This window comes from Rattus norvegicus, chromosome 1 (genome assembly GCF_021556685.1).
Source record: "Rattus norvegicus strain SHRSP/BbbUtx chromosome 1, alternate assembly SHRSP_T2T, whole genome shotgun sequence".
NCBI lineage: Eukaryota > Metazoa > Chordata > Mammalia > Rodentia > Muridae > Rattus > Rattus norvegicus.
In genome coordinates this window covers 94,045,638-94,068,167 of record NC_141534.1, presented here as the reverse complement: position 1 = coordinate 94,068,167, position 22,530 = coordinate 94,045,638, and the positions used below count along the sequence as shown (strand labels likewise).

At 49.4% G+C, this 22,530-nt stretch overlaps 1 protein-coding gene across 9 annotated transcripts; it reads left to right on the top strand.

The window, feature by feature from the left end:
* Positions 1–250: 250 nt before the first annotated feature.
* On the top strand, positions 251–22,419 carry Pld3 (phospholipase D family, member 3). Of its 9 annotated transcripts, none has more exons than XM_087568995.1 (16): positions 251–295; positions 6,645–6,744; positions 7,853–7,886; positions 7,976–8,050; positions 10,512–10,689; positions 11,272–11,357; positions 11,464–11,538; positions 11,626–11,768; positions 12,185–12,368; positions 14,415–14,529; positions 14,607–14,734; positions 16,770–16,970; positions 18,780–18,919; positions 20,758–20,923; positions 21,738–21,837; positions 21,932–22,419. In XM_087568995.1, the coding sequence occupies exons 6-16, from the start codon at positions 11,331–11,333 to the stop codon at positions 22,117–22,119; spliced, it is 1,467 nt and encodes a 488-aa protein (XP_087425121.1). In that variant the 5' UTR covers positions 251–295; positions 6,645–6,744; positions 7,853–7,886; positions 7,976–8,050; positions 10,512–10,689; positions 11,272–11,330; the 3' UTR covers positions 22,120–22,419.
* The last annotated feature ends 111 nt before the right edge of the window (positions 22,420–22,530 follow it).

Genomic DNA, 22,530 nt, shown 5'->3' with positions numbered 1-22,530 from the left:
CCCCGGAAGTTCTGCCCTTGATACCGGAAGCCAGACTGAACCTCTCCCCCCGCCACTCTAATCCTCCTAGCCGCCAACCAGATGGGGGGAGCGAGGGCGATGGCCGTCACGTGACAACACGCAGCCTCCCAAGCCCCTGTCCGCCCCAAGCTACACCGCGTTCGCGAAGAACGCCGCCAATCAGAAACGATCAGGTCTAGCCTTTGCCCTGCCCGCAGTCTAACGCGAATGCGCCTGCGCACAGGTGGGCAGGAAGGCGGGGCTAGGTTCTGGAGTAGAAGACTGTGACGTGCAGGTACTGTGCGATGTGGTGAGCAGCACCTCGGCTGCTCTCTCTGTGTCACCCTCTTGTCTGTAGTGCATCTCTTCTATATCGTCCTTGGCCCACTTAGGTGCTCCCATTCCTTCTCTTAAATCATACCCCACTTAAATCGTCACCACCACCCGCTTCTGACGCCCGGACTTTCCTCACATCGCCTCTCCTTTAAAAAGTAATTTATTTTTGTTTCTAATTAATTGTGTATCTGTGAGATCACAATTTGCCAGAGATCAGAAGACGTCTGATTCCATGGATTTGTAGTTACAAATGATTGTGAGCCACTCCCTGCGATTGCTGGGTTTTCTATTCAGGTCCTCTGGAAGAGCAATAAGGACTTTAAACTGCTGCACCATCTCCTCAGCACAGCACTGTCCTCTTTTTCATTTTCATTCCCCTTAAGCCCTGATTGGCCCTATATGCGCAGTTTTCTCTTTTTATGGGACAGGGTCTCTTTGTAACCCCAGTTCACGTCAGCTCGCGCACGCCCCTGCTGCTCCCAGTGCTCCCCTGGTTACTCTTCTATCTTTTTTCGCACTGATGATGGGTACTCGCGCGGGAGACTGGCATCCAGTTCACTAAGGCAACTCAGGTTGGCCTTGAATTTTTGATTCAGTTTGCTCAGCCTCCTGAATGCAACAATCACAAGCATGCTGAGTCAATCTCTCTGTCATTGTCGTCTTAGTCACCCACACATCTCTTTTGTTGTCATTTCCCCTTCATGAAACCCTCGTTTCCCCTAAATTTCTTCATACCAGTTATTCCTGTATTTCCTGTCTCCATCTTCCCTTAGATTACCCTGAAATTGCCCTGGTGTCTCCATCTCTCCCCTAACCTCTCTATATCCAGCATTCCCCATAAGGAGCCACCTAGCCATATAGCTTTTCCCCTCTGTGGCTACCTTTCACATATGTCCATCCTGTGGGATATTATAGCCTATGGTATCCCAGGGTCTCAACCTGTGGGAAACCCTGGTCACCAAATTACGCCTCTCCAATCCCTGCTTTTCCATCTGTAGAATTCACAGTAGCCACCAGTTTGTGTGTCTGTGAACTCAGTGTTAGGAGGTACAAGAGAATTTCTAAGTCATCCTCTGGTATATTACAAGTTCGAGGCCAACCTGAGCTACATGAAACTCAAACAACAACAAAAGCACATGGGGACACACGTACCAGGAAAACATGAAGATTCTGAGCATTTGTTCTTTTTTTTTTTTTAAAGATTTATTCATTTATTATATATAAGTACACTGTAGCTGTCTTCAGACACACCAGAAGAGGGCATCAGATCTCTTTACAGATGGTTGTGAGCCACCATGTGGTTGCTGGGAATTGAACTCAGGACCTCTGGAAGAGCAGTCAGTGCTCTTAACCGCTGAGCCATCCCTCCAGCCCCCAAGCATTTGTTCTTTTGTTCATTTGTTGCTGGAGCCTTGTGTAGCTTAGGCAGGCTTTGAATTCCATATCTAGCCAAAGATGGTCTTGAACTCTTGATCCTCTTGCCTTCGCTTATAGGCATTTGTAAAATGAATTATTGTGTTCTGGTTAGCCTGTGTAAAAGACACACTGTCCTGGCATTTTATTTACAAGCTGTAAGCCTAGATTGGGCAGGTTTTGGAACTGTTCTAACCTACATCTCCACTCTAAGTTCCATGTTACTTGCTGTTTCAATCTTGCTGGGGTTACTTTCAGGGTCTATTTCTCCTGACCACGTGTTCATGGTCCATCCCCTCTCCTGACCGCCTCCTCCTCCCTTTGGCTTTTTCCTTCCTTTCTTTTCCTACCCTGGCCTCTCCTCAGACCTCTCGTTTGATCTCGAGGGCCCCCTTTCTCTCCCTATTGCCCAGTTGCAGGCTCTAGTCTTTTATGAACCAATTAATTTTAAATTGGGAAGCAGGGTTTACGTAGCATTGCTTGGTGTAACTGAGGATCACCTTGTCGGGGGCAAGATCTTGGGGGCCAGTGTTTAGCATATGAATACATAACATAAAGGCACCAGACCAACCCCCAACCGGCCTTGGCCACCAAACTAGCCCTAATTAACTTGTAACACAGTTTACTGTGGCATTTGAGCTAATATTGTTACTTTGTTACTGACCATGTTGCCCTCACCTGGGACAATCGTCACTATGTTGTAAGCTATGGGCCTGGGTGGATGGATCTGTGGGTAACACTTGGTGTGGGAGCATGAGGACCTGCGTTCAGGTCTCCTGTGTCCAGGTAAAAAGTCACATGTGGTGGCCCATATCCGCAGTCCTAGGACTGAGGAGGCAGAGATAGAAAGATCCTTGATTTTTTTTTTTTTTAATGTTTGGAGTTGTGTTTTTTTAAATGTATATGGGTGTTTTACACATATGTATGTCTGTGAACCACACACGTGCTTGGAAGAGGGTATTCAATGCCCTGAAACCACAATTATAGAAAATTGTGAGCCACCAGGTAGGCACTGGGAACTGAGCCCAGGTCCTCTGTGAGAGCAACCAGGACTTCTAATCACTAAGCCACCTTTCCAGCACCAGATTCTTCAATCTCATTGGCCTTGTCAAATCGGTGAGCTCCAGGTTCAGTAAGAGATGCTGTCTTAAAAAAAAAAAAAAGAATGAGTCAGGCATATTTAATTCCAGCATTCAGAAGCAGAGGCATGGTCTATGAGTTCCACGCCACCCTGGGCTACATAGCTATACCTAGTTCCAGGCCAGCCAAAGCTAGTGGGTAGGACCCTATCTCAATATAATAATAATAATAATAAGTGAAGAGTAAACAAACACTTGAACGTGACCTCTAGCTTCCACACATGTACATACACAATCCTCACACATACATGAACCAACACATAACACACTGCACTGTCCCCAAGCCTGGCGTGCATTCATTCATTATTCTATAAGTCAATGTGTTCATTGAGCCCACACTGCCACCTCAACCACCCTGGGCTTTCCAAGTTGCCAACAGTCCTGCAACGTCGTGGTCGTGGACCCAAAACAGTGGCCTGGGACCTATGGGCAAGCTTGCTTCTTCCCTTAGTCCTTTTGTTTTGTTGGTTTGTGTGACCCTCGAGCCCCACAGTGAGAGCAGGGAGCTAGTGCTGTGGAAACTAAGGAGGGTTTGGGTAGGGGAGACTGTAGATCGGTTAGAACTAGTTCTCCCTGAACTTCTAGAATGGGGGTTGGGCTGTAGGCAGAGGCGGGAAGCAGGAACCTCTCCCCTTAGTCAAACCTCAGCAGGAAACTGAGCATGTGTCATCAATCGTCTTTAAGCCCAACACTAAGGAGACTGAGATGTCTAGATCCCTAGGGGTTCAAGGCCAGCCTGGTCTACCTAGGGAGTTCCAGGCCAGCCAAGACTGTATAAAGAGTGGGACCTTGTCTCAAAACAAACAAAAATCAAACTTCTGTAGTGAAGAGTAACCATGGAGAGAGGTTACTTAGTCACCCAACTTGTCTTACGAAAGGCTTTTTAGTTTTGTTGTTGTTGTTTTAGGTTTTTGGTGTTTTGGTGTTGTTGTTTTTTGTTTTGTTTTTTTTTTGGGGGGGGGATATCTCATGTAGCACAGGCTGGCCTTGAACTTAATTAGGGAGAATGACCTTGAACTTCAGATCCCCTTGCCTCCTGTTAGAAAAGAAAGAAAGAAAAGAAAGAAAAAAATGTTAAAGAAGAAGAAAAGAATGCACAAGTTACTTGATCACCATATTTCCTAAAGGTTTATTGAGTGTTCAACACTGTGCCAGGCACTGGCATATGCACAGATAAGTGACCAGGACACAAAGACTCCTTGATCTTATGGGGTCTATAGTCTAGATGGCATAAGAGACAATAAGCAAGTAAATTATTTGATAGGTTGGGGGGTGCAGAATGCATGGTCAGTTTGTGGTTTCAGAGTCTAGTGTGATGTCAGGCACCTGTAATCCCACCAGCCCTTAGGAGATGGAGAAAGGAGGAGGATCTGGAGCTCAAGGTCATTCTCAGCTACACAGTGAGTTCCAGGACAGCCAGGGATGATACACAGAAACTAGAGAGAGAGAGAGAGAGAGAGAGAGAGAGAGAGAGAGAGAGAGAGAGAGAGAGATTTCCTATGCACGTATATATGTGGGATACATGTGTATATGTTGTGTCTTAGTTAGGTTTTACTGCTGTGAACACTCAACTCTTATAAAAAAGAACATTTAATTGGAGCTGGCTTACGGGTTCAGAGGTTCAATCCATTATCATAAAGGAGGGAGCATGGCAGCATCCAGGCAGGCATGGTGCAGGAGGAGCTGAGAGTTCTACATCTGAAGGCTACTAGTAGAAGACTGACCTCCAGGCAACTAGGATGTGGGTCTTAAAGCCCATGCCCAGAGTGACACCGTGCTCCATTAAGGCCACTTCTACTCCATCAGGACCACACCTTCTAATAGTGCTACTCCCTGGGCCAAGCATGTACAACCACTCCATGTGGTGATGCAGACTTGAAATCCCAGCCATCTAGAGACTGAAGCAGGAGGACCAAGAATTCTTGGCTGACCTGAGGTACAGAGACCCTGACTGACTAAAACAAAAAACCAAAAAGACTGTGTAGTTTTGTTGGTTTGAGGGGTTCTTGGGTTGGCTTGTGCATGTGAAAGTATTTGCATGTGTGTGCACATGCTCAAAGGCCAAAGAAGGGCATCCAACTGTGGCCTTCTTTGTCATGGTCTGCTTTTTCCCTTGAGACAAGTTCTCTCACAGAACCTTGAGCTCAGCTAGGCAAGCCCAACAACCCTGCTGTCTGTCTTTCCTGTACGAGAGTTACAGGCGCCACACCCAGCTTTTATATCGTTGCTGAAGATTCAAACACAGACCTTGAAGCTTGGGCTGCCAGCACACTTACCCACGGACCCATCTCTCCAGTCTCTGGTTTTGTTTTTGTTTTGTTTTGTTTTTCAGACCAAGTCTCATCCTGTAGTTCAGACTGGCCTGGAACTCCTGATCCTCCTGCCTCATCCTCCCAGGTGCTGGGATAACAACATTTTGTACTGTCTCAGGAGTAAAGCTTATTCAATAAAGTCATTGGACATATTTACTTGCGTGAGTAGATGGATGAACAGGATACTGAGCAGGTGCTGGGGCGCAGGGGTGACTAAAACAGCCTAGCCCTGTCCCTAGAGGGCTCACAGCTCTAAACAAGTGAGGGAGAGCCATCAACAGGCAGGAATAGCCCAGACAGGTTGGGGTTAAGATACTGGAAGTTCAGGTAGAGAACTGGGGATAGAATGGGAGGCCTGAGGTAGAGGACCCAAAAGCTGAATGTGTAGTCTCCTTCAAGAACTGTGTGACCGAGTGTGAGGGATGGTGAGGGAGTAAGCTGCCTTGCTCTCTTGGGGGAGATCTGGCCCAGAATTAAAGAGAGAAGTTTCCTGGAAAAGGAACAGATTTAGGAGAAATGCTAAGGAGAACCAGATACATGGTGAATGGAAGGTCTGTGGGGACAGTAGGCCATGAAACTTGCAGAGCTGGAGTTCAGGGGTGGAGTGGAAACTTAAGGGTTCTTTGGAAGGTCAGTAGTGCTGGACGGTGTTTTGCTGGGGCAAACACATGAAGGGATGTCCTGTTAAAGTGGACGCAGGTGAAAGACTAAGGCAAACTCATGGAGGAAAGTTTCACTGAAACAGACACAGGGGCTGGAGAGATGGCTTGGTGGTTAAGAGCACTGACTGCTCTTCCAGAGGTCCTGAGTTCAATTCCCAGCAACCACATGGTGGCAACCATCTGTAATGAGATCTGATGCCCTCTTCTGGTGTGTCTGAAGACAGCTACAGTGTACTTATGTAGAATAAATTTAAAAAAAAAAGAAAGAAAAGAAAAGAAAAAGAAACAGACACTGGAGAAAGGATGTTCTGCATAAAACATACATGATAAGGAATCCTTGTTAAGGACACACATGTACTGGTCCACCTTACATTGTCGGGACTCCATAGAAACACACCAAAAGCTTCTGGCGGTGTGCTGCAATTTCTTGCCGCATCAAAGGACTCGGGCTGATTAGCAGAGTGACGTCAGCTGAGGCAAACACAGGTGCTGAGACAAGACCCGTGGAGGACGTGTGATGTTTGGAGGGATAAATAGGACTGGACGGACAGTGATGGAGGCTGAGTTAGGCTGGTGGTAGAACTAACTGTGCACAGCTTGTGGCTCTCACCTCTTTGCTGATCTTCTCTTCCCTGAGAGAGGCACAGCTGAGAACTTCTCCTGGTCCCATCTGCTGACTTGAGCAGAGGCTGAGGCCTGGCTGTCTCTGCTAGGTCGTGCTACCGAGGTCATGCCACCAAGGTCATGCCACCGATGATGATTCGTGTTTGCTGTCCCCACAGGACTGCTGGTGTATCTGTGAAGTGTCTGCAAGTGGATCGAGCTGCTGCAGCTGCTGCCTGCTAACGTAGGATCTGAACTGCTGATTTCCAAACAACACAGGTGGGAGTTGCTCCAAAGAACCTTTCTAGACAGGTCCACTTCACCCCCGACCCAGTATCCTTTCTTTCCCACTACTGCTGGTGGGTGGTGGGCTAGAAGGGAGGTTAAAAATGTTTAAGAACCATCATTAAAGATAGGGTTTGAAAAAATTAAAGTTGCAAGGGGACATAGAGAACTGGAGACAAGGATTCAGACTCAGAGAGGGAAACTAAAGCTAGCAGTGGTCCACAGGGGCCAGGCCGGTTCCTATGGGACATTGTAACTTTTAAGTCTTCAAAGCCTACTTTTAATGATGGTTCTTAAGTGCTCTGTCCTCCCTTCTAGCCCACCACCCACCAGAAGTAGTAGGAAAGAAAGGATACGGGGGAAGTGGACCAGTTTAAGAAGGGTTTTGGGAGCAAATCCCATCTTCATTGTCAGGAAATCAGCAGGTCAGTTCACAGGTCAGCAGCAGCAGCTCGATCCACTCGCAAACACTTCATGGATACATCAACAGTCCAGTTCTGTAGAGTCAGGATAGCAAACACGGATCAAAGGCAGTGGCACGACCTGGCTCAACCCAGCAGAGACAGCCAGGCCTCAGCCAAATTGGCACAAGTCAACAGAACGCAGCAAGAAGGACAGTGGGGTGTCAGAAAGGTTTTGAGCAGGAGCGGGATAGTTTAGAGTTTTGAACTCTAGTTCAGAAGTCCTTATTATTCGTGATATACACACGCAGATGAATAAATGTAATTTTAAAATTAGACAAATCTGCCAGCCAGAAGTGGCGGTGCATGCCCTTAATCTCTGAACTCAGGAGGCAGACAGATCTCTGTGAGTTCAAGGTCAGCCTGGTCTACAGAGTGAGTTCTGGGACAGCCAGGGCTATACAGAGAAACCCTGTCTCGTAAAACAAAAAAGCAAAACAAACAGAAAAAAAAAATCACTGGCTGCTTTTCCTGAGGACCAGGGTTCAATTCCTAGCACCCACATGGCAGTTCACAACTGTCTGTAACTCCAGTTCTAAGAGGTGTCTTCTTCTGGCTCCCTTGGGCACCAGGTACACATATGATACACAGACACCCATACATGTAAAATCATTTTTTTTTTTTTGGTTCTTTTTTCGGAGCTGGGGACCGAACCCAGGGCCTTGCGCTTCCTAGGTAAGCGCTCTACCACTGAGCTAAATCCCCAGCCCCGTAAAATCATTTTTTAAAAACCCCATCCAGTTTTGTTTCCTCCTTGTGTGCAGACTGTGATGTCTCACCTGGATACAGACAGGACCACAGGCTAAGGAACTGGGAGCTGTTCTGTGGACAGGAAGAAGGTATGTTTCCTGCCTGGGGTGAACCCCATATATATAAATGAAACCGGGCCAGAAGATCAACTGTGTTGACCATGCTGGAGCCTAATGGAGGAACTGGGCCTGGGAATACCTGCAGAGAGGCGGCATGGGCTGTGGAGTAATACCAGCCTCTGGCTGAGTCTGGTGACCTCAGTCATATTGTCCTGACCCCTGACACCCCGGGACAGGTCGGACTCCTGCTCCAGCTGAGGCTGCAGGTCTTACGGAAATGGGATGGGGTAAAGGGACACCCCAACTAGGAGCCTGAGCCAAATCACACTTTAGTTACCATAGAATGATGGGCATTTGGATCCGCTCCACGAGTGAAGGTTTTTTTCAGTGTGCTTCACGGCCTGAATTCAATCTGCTGGTCCTACTCGGTAAAAAGAGAATTGACTCTTGTGGGAAGCCCTCTGATGTCCACATGGCACACACAGGATAAGGGTAGATAAAGACTGTAAAGAAATTAAATAAAAATAGTATTTAAAGTAATCTAACAGTTGTTTTTGAGATACAGGGTCTTTGTAGCCCAGGCTGGACTCAGATTTCATCAGTTCTCTTGCGTCAAACTATTGAATGCTGGAATAACAAGTGGGTGCAACCATGCCCTGCTAAATTAATTTTTTAAAAGATTTATTTATGCCTGGCCATAGCGATACATGCCTTTAATCCCAGCGCTCAGAGGCCAGCCTAGTCTACAGAGTGAGTTCCAGGACAGCCAGGGCTCCAGAGAGAAATCCTGTCAACAAAAACAAAAACTGGTGTGAGTGTGTGTGTGTGTGTCGCGAGCGCGTGCACATAGGACATCAGATTCTCAGGAGCTAAAGTTTACAAGTGATGTGGACATATTCTGTGGTGGCTGAGAACCAACTCAGACCCCTCTGGAAGAGCAGTTTCATGCGCTCTTAACCACTGACCCAAACTCTTCTTATGTAGCTGATTTTATAACCTTGAGGTCCTGATGAACCCCTACCTTCACCTCCAGAGTGCCCGGATGACAGACTCATGCCATCACACCCCATTTCCAACTTTATATTCTTCAAGAAAACATTTCTCATCAAAGCCTTCAGAATGAATTATAGCCAACCGATTCTCTCTCCTCCCCTCCCCCACCCTGGAGTTCCACCCACTCTAAGGTGGGAACTCTGTCTTCTTCTGTGGGATTCTTCCCTTCAGCCTCAGTTAACCTTGGCCCTTGTCCTTGCCTCCTGGACCCTGGTGTTCTTCTTTTCTTTTCTGAGACAGCCTCTCTGCAGCCCAGGCTGGCCTGGACCTCATAGCTATCCTTCTGCCTCAGTCTCCCTGTTATATAGGAAGAGGGGCTATAATAACAGCACTTTAGGGACTGAGACAGGAGGATTGTTGAAAGGCCAGCCAACCTGGGTTATACAGAGAGTTACAGACCAGTCTGGGCCATAATATGAGACCTTGTGGAAAATTCACTACCCACTCAAAATAGTTAATAAGAAAGCAGGCTAGGGGTGGGGGTGGGGGCTGGAGATGGCTCAGTGACTGATCTTCAAGAGATCTTGAGTTCAAATCCCAGCAACCACATGGTGCTCACAACCATCTGTAATGGGATCTGATGCCCTCTTCTGGTGTGTCTAAAGAAAGGGACAGTGCACATATATGTAATAAATAAATCTTAAAAAAAAAAAGAAGGAAAGAAAGAAAGAAGGAGAAAGAAAGAAAGAGAGAAAGCAAGCAAGCAAACAAGCAAGCAAGCAGGCTGAGGACATAGCCCCTTGGCAGGGCATTTGCAGAGCCCTGGATCTAGGTAGACAACACACACAAACCAAGAGAGCCATCCCTAGACAGCAACAGAGGGCTATTTGTGTGGTGCAATAGCACTGAGGCTCTGTACTTCCTCTGTGTTTGGGAGGAGAGTCATGAGAGGGGTCACCTGTTATTTCTCTAGCTTTAAGTCTGTACAGTGCATCCACCTGGGCTCTATGAGATCCTGTCCCATAAGTCCTAAATAAATAAGTAGTTTACTTTTTTAAAAAAATCCTGCTTGGATAGAATGAAATCCAGAAGCCTTGGATTTTTCTTTTTCAATTTTTAATCTCTAAAAATATAAATTGACTTAAAGGAAATACCGTCATCTCAACAGACTGCCAGAAAACCCACCACCTCTGTGGCCGTCAGTCCCCGACTGTTCTCCCATCCCATTACGTGGGCTGTCTTTTTTTGAGCTTGCAGTTACATTATTCAATCTTGAACTCCCCATTTTATCTTCAAGCGTCTTCAAAGATTAATCTCATGATTTGTTTTTAACTAAGAGTCCGTGGTATAAAAATTCACATTTGTAGATCAGAAAAGGGATAAGAATTCCTTTTTCTCCGTGACTTATCGATCTCTCTCTGGGTGTCGGGGGACGAGGAAACTGGGGTGGCGTACGGTGAAGCCCATCCCCCAGTGCTTCTCTCTCCACCCAAACCAGGTTACTCAGGACCACCCCTTCCCCTGTTGCGGGGAGTCAGCCGACGACGTGCACACTGCGCAGACGCCTCGCTGCAGTGGGCGTGATCCGTGGAGGTCCCGCCCCTTCTTTCCTCCCGCCCCTACTCAGCTGCTCAGGCAGAAGCTGGGGCCCCACCGAAGTAGCAGCCAACGTCGGAGTAAGACCGGTGTCGTTTTAGGGTAGGGGGCTGGGAAGCGGGGGGCGGGGGGTAGTATCGGGAGGCTGCGATGGCCCTGGGGCGTAAGCCTCAGATGTCTGGTCAGGTAGGTACCTGGGACTAGGCAGACGCTCCACCTGAAGCATTCCGTGAGTCATCCCAAGACAGAAAAACCAGGCACAGAGATTCCGGGCTCCCCGGGCCCCCAGCTAGGACTGTCTTTTTGGAATTACTTAGATTCGAGCTCAGCAGGAAACAAAAAGGGATGCTGATAGAGAGCAACGTGGGTACTAATGACGGACATGCTGGACGCTTTGAAAGGCGTCAGGACGATAGGACAGGAGTGGGGGAAAAAAACAGAGGCGTTGGACCTCGAGAGGGATTTCAACATCCCTGCTGACCAGCGGACAGTTTCCTCCTTTTGGGGTGATGGGCACAGGGCCAAGGGCCCCCGTGATTATGGGGGAATAAAGAGGTTTTTAGTGGATCTCATAAGCCCAAACACATCCCCTTTCTTCGATGCCCCTTAAAAGCCCAGAACGTCCCACATAGTGCCTGCTTTTTGTTTCCCCCTGTTTCCAGTCCCTGACACACCCACCTTGCCGCCTCCGTTCTGCAGAGGCCCCCAGCTGCCAGGCAATATGAAGCCTAAACTGATGTACCAGGAGGTAGGAGGACGGGATGCCTAGTGGGGAGGGTTTGGGTGTATTGAAGGGTAGGAGACCACCAAATCACCCTATTATTTCCACTCCCCCGTCATCCCTGATCGCACAGCTGAAGGTTCCTGTTGAGGAACCTGCGGGAGAACTGCCCATGAATGAAATCGAGGCATGGAAGGCAGCAGAGAAGGTAGGACTAAGCTGCTCCCTGTGAACTATCTCAGACTGTAGTGACCACCTTGTATTGGCTGACAGCTTCCTTCCCCACCCTACGCAGAAAGCCCGTTGGGTCCTCCTTGTCCTTATCCTGGCGGTAGTGGGCTTCGGTGCCCTGATGACTCAGCTGTTTCTATGGGAATACGGGGACTTACATCTATTTGGCCCGAATCAGCACCCAGCCCCCTGCTATGACCCCTGCGAGTAAGTGGAAGGGAAGTTGGATTATGGGTGGGAGGGGTCCTGCCAGCCCAGGGACACTAAGCCTGCAACCAGAGCACCAGGGTGCTTTGGTGCACCCAGTGCTGTGATGAGGGGATTTTGGTTGCCCACGTCCATGCCCACTCTACCCCCCTCCTTTCTGTTTCCATGGCAGCCACAGCGTCATCATCCTTTATACAGGTCTGTGAACACATGGGCACAGTATCTCCCATCTACATCTGTGGATACATGGGCATGCATGCACGGACACACACACACACACACACACACACACGCCCCTCCCACACCTCTAGACAGACCAGTGAGATATACAACCACATCTGGGGACCTGCAGAGTCCTTTCTCGACCTGTCATCTCTGGCCTTCTGTGACTGACAGATATCCCGCTATACCTTCAGGGCGGTGCTGGTGGAGAGCATTCCCGAGGGGCTGGAGTTTCCCAATGCCACCACAAGCAACCCCTCTACCAGCCAGGCCTGGTTGGGCCTCCTTGCCGGTGCTCACAGCAGCCTGGACATCGCGTCCTTCTACTGGACTCTCACAAACAATGATACCCACACGCAAGAGCCCTCTGCCCAGCAGGTACCTGGAAGCCTCCCTTCTCACCCAACTCCCCACCCTCCCCCAGGGCTGACAGAATGGTGGGACAGGGGGGGGGATGACTTCCTGCCATCCTGGAGACAGATGGACACAGGTGTTTAGTGACAGCTGTCTTCATACACCCATCTGGACTACGGGTGATGCTTTTGTGTCCTGATTATCTGGAAGCCTCTGAATGTCCAGGAGCGACTTTGGTTATAAGGAATTAGGTTTGCAGACATCATCTTGAATCCTTCGCACAAAGAAGGAACAAGTTATAACCCAACCCAAGCCTGGTTGCCACCTCCCTTGCTGTGTGTGACCTTAGGCAGGTCCCCTCCCCTCCAGACTTCCTTCACCTTATCTGAAAATTGCAAACATTGATCTGCAACACTGCTGAGCTCCTGTGAGGATGCAGTGGGTTAATCTGTGCAAATTTAGTCCAGTGCCTAGCACAGACGCTGCCCTTTCGGAATGTTTATTGTTGCTGGGAAGCAGCGTTGGAGGCAGTGGTGGTGGTGGCCGCGGCGCACATCTTTAATTCCAGTGCTGGGGAGGCAGAGGCAGGCAGATCTCTGTGAGCTCCAGGCCAGCCTGGTTCATAGAGTGCATTCCAGAACAGCCAGGGACACACAGAAACCCTGCCTCGAGAAACCTAAAAAAGAAAAAGGAAGATGCTTGGTAAGCTTGGCGTGAGGGCGCTCATCTGAAATCCCAACAGTTTGGAAGCTTGAAGGGGTGTAGAGGAACAGATAGAGTTCCAGGCCATTCTGAGCTACATAGCAAGACCTCTCACAAGCAGGGAAGTACACATGCACATGCATGTACACACACAGTTGCACATGCACACATGCACATGCATGTACACACACAGTTGCACATGCACACATGCACAGGCATGTACACACACAGTTGCACATGCACACATGCATAGGCATGTACACACACAGTTGCACATACACACACACACGCACATGCGTGCATACACACACAGTTGCACATACACACATGCCCACACACACCGTATAAGCTCACACCTCTTGCAGGCTCCCACTGAAGGACATCAAAGCACAGATGCAAGCTGAGCCCTGTGCTGCAGGGTGATAGAGAGTCCCAGCTACTCAGAGACTGAGGCAGGAGAGTCTCAAGTTCAAGTCCTGCTGTAGCTACATATCAAGTTTGTCATCAGCACGAGCAGTATAAGGAGACCTTGTGTTATACGAAAGTAGGAAAGTGGGGGCTGGTAAGATGGCTGGCTCAGCAGGTAAAATTGCTTGCCACACGAGCCTGACTACCTGAATTCAATCCCAGGAACCCACAGTAGGAGAGAACTGACCCCTGACCGTTGTCCTTTGATGTCTACATGCACATGTATGCACACACGCCAATGTGCACACAGACACATACATATGCACACACACACACACACACACACACATACACAAAAATAATATCTTTATTAAGAAGGGGAGTGTGTATATAACTCTGGGCTAGAGCACTTACCTATTATATGCAAGACTCCGAGTTCCATCCCCAACACCGTACACACGTGTGCACACACACAAAGAAAGAAAGAAAGAAAGAAAGGAAGGAAGGAAGAAAGAAAGAAAGAAAGAAAGAAAGAAGGGTGAAGGGTTTTAGTATTGTAATCTATAAGTCCTCTAGTGTAAGGTGAAGCTTGTTCATCCTTAAAGATTTATTTATTTTTTCTATGTGTACACTGTCACTGTCTTCAGACACACCTGAAGAGGGCGTCTGATCCCATTACAGATGGTTGTGAGCCACCATGTGGTTGCTGGGAATCAGGACCTCTGGAAGAGCAGTCAATGTTTTTAACCGCTGAGCCATCTCTCTGACCCATCCTGTTCATTCTTTTTTTTTTTTTTTTTTCGGAGCTGGGGACTGAACCCAGGGCCTTGCGCTTGCTAGGCAAGCGCTCTACCACTGAGCTAAATCCCCAACCCCCAGCCTGTTCATTCTTATGGGGCAGCTTTGAGGGTGATATTAGAGCACTGGCTGGCCCAGCCTCTCAGCAGCTGTCTCCCTCAGGGTGAAGAGGTTCTTCAGCAGCTTCAGGCTCTGGCACCTCGAGGTGTAAAGGTTCGCATCGCTGTGAGCAAACCCAACGGACCTCTGGCTGATCTGCAGTCTCTGCTACAGAGTGGTAAGCTGACAACAACAGGGTTGGCGGGCCTGAGGCTGCCCAAGCTGGCCTCTGACTGCTGCCCCTGTTGACCACAGGTGCCCAGGTGCGCATGGTGGACATGCAGAAGCTGACCCATGGTGTCCTGCACACCAAGTTCTGGGTGGTGGACCAGACCCACTTTTACCTGGGCAGTGCCAACATGGACTGGCGATCGCTGACCCAGGTCTGTCTGTATCCTGCCCACATTCCTTGCCTCCTCCTGAACCTCCCCTATGTATCCCTACAGTTCAGTCCTCAACTGCCTTGTTCCTGCTGCAGCCTAGGGTTCCCCCTGGTCCTGTTAGCAGCTGCCCAGACACAGAGTACTCAAAGTCCCGTTCTCTCACCTGACCTTCATTGTACATTTCTTGTGTGTATTGGAAACCCATTTTTTACCTGGGGAACTCTGAACACATCAGATAACAGGTAGGTTTCCTGAATGTGCAGTTCCGTGTGAAGCCTGGCCTGCCATCAGGCTGCCACATCCCAGAGTGCTCCGGGCCAGACTAGGGAAGAAATGGGCAAAGGCTGGGGTGAGATAACAGTCACCCTGCATCAGGGTGGGACCGGGGTCATGGATAGGGTGTGGGTACCGGCAAAGATGAGGTACAAACCGGGGGTGTAGGTGGAAAATGGGGAGGTAGAGATTTGAAAGGATGGTTAAGGATGGGATTAGAAAGGGTAGGCAGAGAGGGTAGAGTGGGAAGAAGAGGTGTAGACAGAGTACCCTGCTGGAGTGGGGGTACTGGGAGTAAGCCAGGCCGGGATAGTGCTGTAAGTACATAGAGGTCAAAGTTGAGATGGAATGGAGATGTAAGTTGGGGGTTGGGGGATGTAGGCAGGAGCTTGGAGGTGAGGTTGGAAGCTGGCGAGGGCAGACAGGTCAAGGATGGAATCAGGAGGTTGAGGTGGAGGATCTAGGGTGGACTAAGGAGCCTCAAGCAGAGGTGGGCTGGAGTGGGGGAACGAGGTGGGCTGACTGCAGCGGTCCAAAAGAAACATCTGATCCAATCTGGGGTCTTCGGGAGGCGTCCCCGAAGGAGATAAGATAGCTTATCTGACGGACGCTTTGGCAGGTACTACACAGGAGGGGCCGACTCTAGCAGTGCTGTGAAGGAAAGGAGGTGACTCTAATTTACCCCAATAAATCCTAGTCTCAAGAATGATTCGGGGATATGCTGAGGACAGTCTTCCCGTGTGTCTGTCTTCCTACCTGGCTTAATCTGAGGAGCCAACACCTGAGACTGAGCCGAAGCTGGCTGGCACAGGGCAAGGCCTAGGAAACAGAGCTCACAGGACCTGGTGCTGCAGGCCCGCCTCCCAATTCCTTAGGAGTCTGAGGCAAGATGATTGAAAGTTCAAGGCCAGCCAGAAGAACTCAGTGAGACCTTGACTCAAAACAACAGTTTTAAAGGGTAGGAGCTGTAGGTACCTCAGAAGTAAAGGACATATTTAGAATCCCCTTGTAGGACTGGAGAGATGGCTCAGCGGCTGAGAGCACTGAATATTCTTCCAAAGGTCCTGAGTTCAATTCCCAGCAACCACATGGTGGCTCACAACCATCTGTAATGGGATCCGATGCCCTCTTCTGGTGTGTCTCAAGACAGCTACAGTGATATATATAAAATAAATAAATAAATTCTTTAGAATCCCCTGGTGAGGGCCTGGGCTATGGCTCAGTGGCAGTGTACCCTCCTGGGTAAGGTCCTAGTTTCTTTTTGTCCCCATGGGAGAGGTTTATTGGAGGAGAAAAGAATGAAGGGGGTGGAGGAGGAGGAAGAGGAGGAGGTGGAAGTGGAGGAAAGAGAGAGTAGAGAAGTAGAGGTCAGCCATGAGCACATGGGGTAGGGGAAGCAAGGGGACAGAGCGGGAGCAAGAAGAGAACAAGGGGGGCTGGGGATTTAGCTCAGTGGTAGAGCGCTTGCCTAGGAAGCACAAGGCCCTGGGTTCAGTCCCCAGCTCCGAAAAAAAGAACCAAAAAAAAAAAAAAAAAAAAGAAGAGAACAAGGCCCTAGTTCCATACCCAGTACCACAAGAAAACAAAACAAGTTTATAGCTGTATGTTTAAGTTCTAGGATGTTAGCTCTTCAGCGTGGAGGTGCAGGACAGACTGAGGGTCAGAGAGAGGAACTGGCTGAGGACATAAATAGAACTGGAGCATCCCTGCTGTCTGTGTGCACCGGGCCAGCATCCCTAGGCTCAGCACTGTCCTCCCACAGGTCAAGGAGCTGGGCGTGGTCATGTACAACTGCAGCTGCCTGGCTCGCGACCTCACCAAGATTTTTGAAGCCTATTGGTTCCTGGGCCAGGCAGGCAGCTCCATCCCTTCAACCTGGCCACGGCCCTTTGACACCCGGTACAACCAAGAAACACCGATGGAGATCTGCCTCAATGGCACCCCAGCCCTGGCCTACCTGGCGGTAAGTTGGGGGAAATGGGGCCTCACACCGTTGCCTTTGTCCATAGTCATCACTGGCGACCTACATCTAACCTGCCTGTTGGTTGTTGGGGAGGGAGCCTGAACTTTACTCTTGGTCAGTTTGCTTTGTCCAAAGCCTGAACAGCGTCTCAAGCTCCCCCAGCATTGGATTAATCTGGAAAATGGATATCCGGGCATTTCCAACCTCTGTGTGAGGTGCGCCTGGGCTCAGATCCTCTCTGCCCTTGGCGATGCCTGATACAGCCATGGATAGCTCTTTCCACGGGTTCCTAGACTTAGTTTGAGACAGAGTCTCACGCATCTAGTGCTGGCCTTGATTATGTATCTGAGGATGACGTCAAACAATTTCAAAGGGGCTTTTTTTTCTTTGTTTTGTTTGTTTTGGGTCTCACAATGTAGCCCTGGCTACCCTGGAACTCCCAGAAATCCATCTGCCTTTGCCACCTGTGCCCTGGAATTAAAAGTATGGGCTATCATTCCGAGTCTTCATTTTTTCAAAAAAATTTTTTTTATTGGCCAAGCATGATAGTGCACACTTTTAATCCCAGCACTAAGGAGGATCTCTGTGAGGTCAAGGCCTGCCTGGTCTATACAGCAAATTCGAAGACAGCCAGGACTCTATAGAGATGCCGGAGGGTCAGGCAGGATGCAGGGAAGTGTGATCTTCGGTGCCCTTTGTAAGCAGTTTTTCCTAGAAACGAATGCTTCCCCTTTCCATGGCTACTTCTACTTTTAGAGTCCCAGTTTCCTTTGTGATCCAAGCAAAGGGACTATCATGACCCCTGACACATGAGGGCTTGCCTGGTCAGGGCTGATGTGACAGAAAAATATAAATGTAGCAAAGGTCTCTGCCGGTTGCCTGAAGGACTCACTGAAACCCTAGCCATAGCCAGGCAAAGCAGCTCATGCCTGTAACTCTAGCCACAGATATATGGAGTCTGAAGGATCAGGACTTCAAGGTCATTCTAGCTATAGGGTAAGTTAGAGACCAAACTAAACTATATGAGATCCTGTCTCTGATAAAACCAAACAGCCACCCAGCCTCACTATGGAAGCACGAGACCTGAGTTCAAACCCCCGAAGCTCACGTAAAGTCTGCATAGAAGTGCAGGTCCGTAATCCCAGCACCCCTGTAGGTATGACAGCAAACAAAGAGATTTTGCCTCAGACAAGATGGGAGGCCAGGGCCAACACACACTGTGGCACGTGTTCAATATGCAAGCACACATTTATCACACACACCGTACATCGTACATATGCATACATTAAGAAAGAAAAAGAGGGGGCTGGAGAGATGGCTCAGCGGTTAAGAGCACCCGACTGCTCTTCCAGAGGTCCTGAGTTCAATTCCCAGCAACCACATGGTGGCTCACAACCATCTGTAAAGAGATCCAATGCCCTCTTCTGGTGTATCTGAAGACAGCTACAGTGTACTTATATATAATAAAATGAATAAATCCTTGAAAAAAAATTAAAAAAAAAAGAAAGAAAAAGAGAATTTGCATTTTAAACAAGTCTCCAAGTTAAAAAAAAAAAAGTGCTACTATTGCTGCTGGGTCAGGAACCACCTCAGAGTATGAATTCTGGAATCAAGCAGTCAATCCAGGCTGCACTGATTGGCTGTGTGACCCTAAGCAAGTAGCTTACCCTTTCTGAGCCTGTTTCCTCGCTTGCTTCCCTTTCACGGAGGCTGTTTTTAGTGAATTCCATAGGGCCTGCCTGCTTCATGATGAACTCTCCTTACTTGGAGTCCACCATGACACTGCCTCTGACTGTCCCCTCACCCTAGAGTGCACCCCCGCCACTGTGTCCAGGTGGCCGCACCCCAGACCTGAAGGCACTGCTCAGCGTGGTGGACAACGCCCGAAGCTTCATCTACATTGCAGTTATGAACTACCTGCCCACCATGGAGTTCTCCCATCCACGCAGGTACGCTGGGAAGGGGCAGGCCCCGGGGGACAGGGAGCCTTTGTGAGGGGAGGGGGCTCTGAGGGCAAGCAGGAGCCCCAGGCAGGAGAGCAGATACAAGAGAAGGTGCGGAGACAAGGGTCATACCCACTGACAGAGCTCTTGTCCCTAATGTCATCAAAAAGGGGTGGGGCACGGGGTGACTGAATGTGGGGTCAGAGATAAGACAGGAAGGTCGGGCGGGTAAAGTGCTCAGCGTGCTTGTGTGAGGACCTGAGTTTGGATCCCCAGCATCTCAGAAAAAAGGTAGGCGTGACTAACACAGGAGAACGGAGACAGAGGAGTCCCGAAGGTCACTGGCCTGCCACCCTCGCTGAATTGGGGCATTCCATGTTCCTCATTCAACAAGAGACCCTGTCTAAAAAATACGGTGGATTGGGGCTGGAGAGATGGCTCACCAGTTAAGAATGGTTGCTGCCAGGGGTTGGGGATTTAGCTTAGTGGTAGAGCGCTTGCCTAGCAAGCGCAAGGCCCTGGGTTCGGTCCCCAGCTCCGGAAAAAAAGAAAAAAAAGAATGGTTGCTGCCTTGTTTGTTGCCCAAAACCTACGTTAGTTCCTAATACCCATGGCAGGTGGCTCAAACACGCATATGCACATGCATGTACATGTGTGTGCGTGCACGCACACGCACACACACGTGTACGAGATGAGAGGAAATCGGGCATGGTGGTGCATGCTGTAACCCCATCTTTGGAAGGAGGGCTCGAGGTGGGATGATGGAGACCAGACTTGGTTTGGGAACCCAAAATCCCTAAAGCTCAGAGTGAATGCTTCTGTTACGGCGATGCACATATACACATGAGGGTGAAACACTCAGACACATAGAATAAAAATACGTGCGTCCTTTGGGGCTAGAGGTGGCTCAGCAGGAAAAGCAGCTGCTGCTCCTTCAGAGGACATGAGTTTGGTTCCCAGTCCCATGTCAAGTGGCTCAGCCGTCTCTAACTTTCTTCCCAGGTGATCTGACACCTTTGTCTCTCGGGAGCATTAGTACTCACACGCTCACAACTACGTGCAAACACAGCTACACATAGTTAGAACAATGTTAAGTTACTTTTTTGTTTTTGTTTTGCTTTGTTTGAGACAGGGTATAGGGGCTGGAGAGATGGCTCAGCGGTTAGAGCACTGACTGCTCTTCCAGAGGTCCTGAGTTCAAATCCCAGCAACCACATGGTGGCTCACATCTGTAATGGGGTCTGATGCCCTCTTCTGGTGTGTCTGAAGGCAGTTATAGTGCATTCATATATATATATATATATATATATGCATATACATATGTATATATATATATATATGAAATAAATAAATCTTAAAAAAAAAAAAAAGTTGAGATAGGGTATAGCCTTGCCTGAACTGGCTCTGTAAACCAGGCTGGCTTTGAATTCAGAGATCCTCCTACCTCTGCCTCCCAGGTGCTGGGATTAAAGAAACGAGCTACCACACCAAGCAATATTAAATTCTTTAAATAAAAAAACATCTTCTTGGGTTGGGGATTTAGCTCAGTGGTAGAGCGCTTGCCTAGCAAGTGCAAGGCCCTGGGTTCGGTCCCCAGCTCCGAAAAAAAGAAAAAAAGAAAAAAAAATCTTCTTAACAATTAATAAGAAAAAAACAAGGACTGGTGGCACATGCTTTAAATCCCAGCACTCAGGAGGCAGAAGAAGATGGATCTCTGTAGAATTCGAGGACAGCCAGAGCAAATTCCAGGGCTACGCAGAGAAACCCTGTCTCAAAAGAAACAAAACGGAAATATTAGAAAGCGCTACCTCTTTCCCCTGAACCCCTCCCCTGTTGCCCCTCAGGTTCTGGCCAGCGATTGATGATGGGCTAAGACGGGCTGCGTATGAACGAGGCGTCAAAGTGCGTTTGCTCATCAGCTGCTGGGGACACTCCGAGCCGTCCATGCGGTCCTTCCTGCTCTCCCTGGCTGCCCTTCGTGACAACCATACCCACTCTGACATCCAGGTGGTAAGCACCCACCCCAGAGTACCCCTTCTCCACCATCTGGGAACACATCCCCAAGAACTGTGAATGTTACGACAGCGATGACCCAGTGTGTGCAGCTGTAAGGGGAAACTGAATCGTGCCTGGGATGGGGGGTTGGGGGGCACAGACAGTTTATCATTGAGGTGGGGAGTCACAGGCAGAGGGGTGGGACAGGGTGAGACTGACACAGAGAAAGCACCTATCGTATACTGGTGTTTGAGACTGACCTTCTGGTGAAGAGGTGGTGAGAGGTGGCTCAGAGGTTAAGAGCACTGACTGCTCTTCAGGGGGACCAGATTTTGGCTCTCATCACCCCATGTCTGACAGTTCAACTTCCTGTAAGTCCAGCTTCAAGGAATCCCATGTCCTCCTCTGGCCCCTGTGAGCAGAGCAGGAGTGTGTACACACATTCTCTCTCTCTCTCTCTCTCTCTCTCTCTCTCTCTCTCTCTCTCTCTCTCTCTCCCCTACACACAAATTTAACATTTTTAAAAATAAAGCAGAAGGGAGAAAGACAGAAGCAGAAACAGACTTTCTCTAGAAAAAGGGTTTCAGGGCGGAACAAGGGAACAAGAGCCATTACAGGTCTGGATCCCCACCCCCACCCCGCCTCAGCTGCTGTTTACTGAGGAGCAGCTGCACCCGTCCTTATTTCAGTCCAAGGATCCACCCATCCCAGGAAGCAGCCAAGTGCCCTTTGGAGATACCATTCACGTGCCTACCCTGCCACCCCAGAATTCTCAGAGCTACCCTACCCCTCCTGCACCTTGAGCCTCACCATCCTCCCTCCCCTGCAGAAACTGTTTGTGGTCCCTGCGGATGAGGCCCAAGCTCGAATCCCCTATGCCCGCGTCAACCACAACAAGTACATGGTGACTGAACGCACCACATACATTGGTAAGTGCCCCCAGTGCCATGGGCACGTGGAAGGGAAGGCCTAGACACTAGGGCCTGGCCTCCCATCAGACCCTTACTCCACCCTTGCTCCCAGGAACCTCCAACTGGTCTGGAAGCTACTTCACAGAGACGGCAGGCACCTCCCTGCTGGTGACACAGAACGGGCACGGTGGCTTGCGCAGCCAGCTGGAGGCTGTTTTCCTGAGAGACTGGGAATCCCCGTACAGCCACAACCTTGACACCTCAGCCGACAGTGTGGGCAATGCCTGCCGCCTGCTTTGAGGCTCATCTCGATGGACAGGCCAAAGCCTTCTGGGCCCCCCTGGACTCAGCACTGGGTCCTGGTTGCTGTCCCTGTGCCCTTGCTTCTGTCTATCCCATTGTGGCTCTGTACTCTCTACTACACTCCTGTGGCTACCTCCACTTCCACTGGTCTGACACTCTGGCCCCTGTGGACTTAGCAGAGCTGAGGGAGGATCGGGCCCCAAAGAAGTGGGGGTGCATGCTGGGCCCAGACCTTTGGCCCACCCCACAAAGGGGCCAAGATTATAAGTAAATAATTGTCTGTATAGCCTGTGCTAAGAGAGTGGTATGAGATGGTATGTTCCTTTGGGGACGGGGCATGGGCTTCCGGTGGTGACAACTTAGCATGCAGTGCACACAAACTCGGGCATGAGTGTGTGGCCACACTGG

What these genes read in the sequence shown, in the direction of transcription:
- Pld3 (XM_087568994.1), top strand. Translation starts at nt 11,331, where the DNA reads ATGAAGCCTAAACTGATGTACCAGGAG. An exon ending in CAGCCCTGGCCTACCTGGCG is followed by an intron (nt 16,971 to 18,779) that starts GTAAGTTGGGGG and finishes CCCTCACCCTAG; the next exon opens with AGTGCACCCCCGCCACTGTG. An exon ending in CCCACTCTGACATCCAGGTG is followed by an intron (nt 20,924 to 21,737) that starts GTAAGCACCCAC and finishes CCTCCCCTGCAG; the next exon opens with AAACTGTTTGTGGTCCCTGC.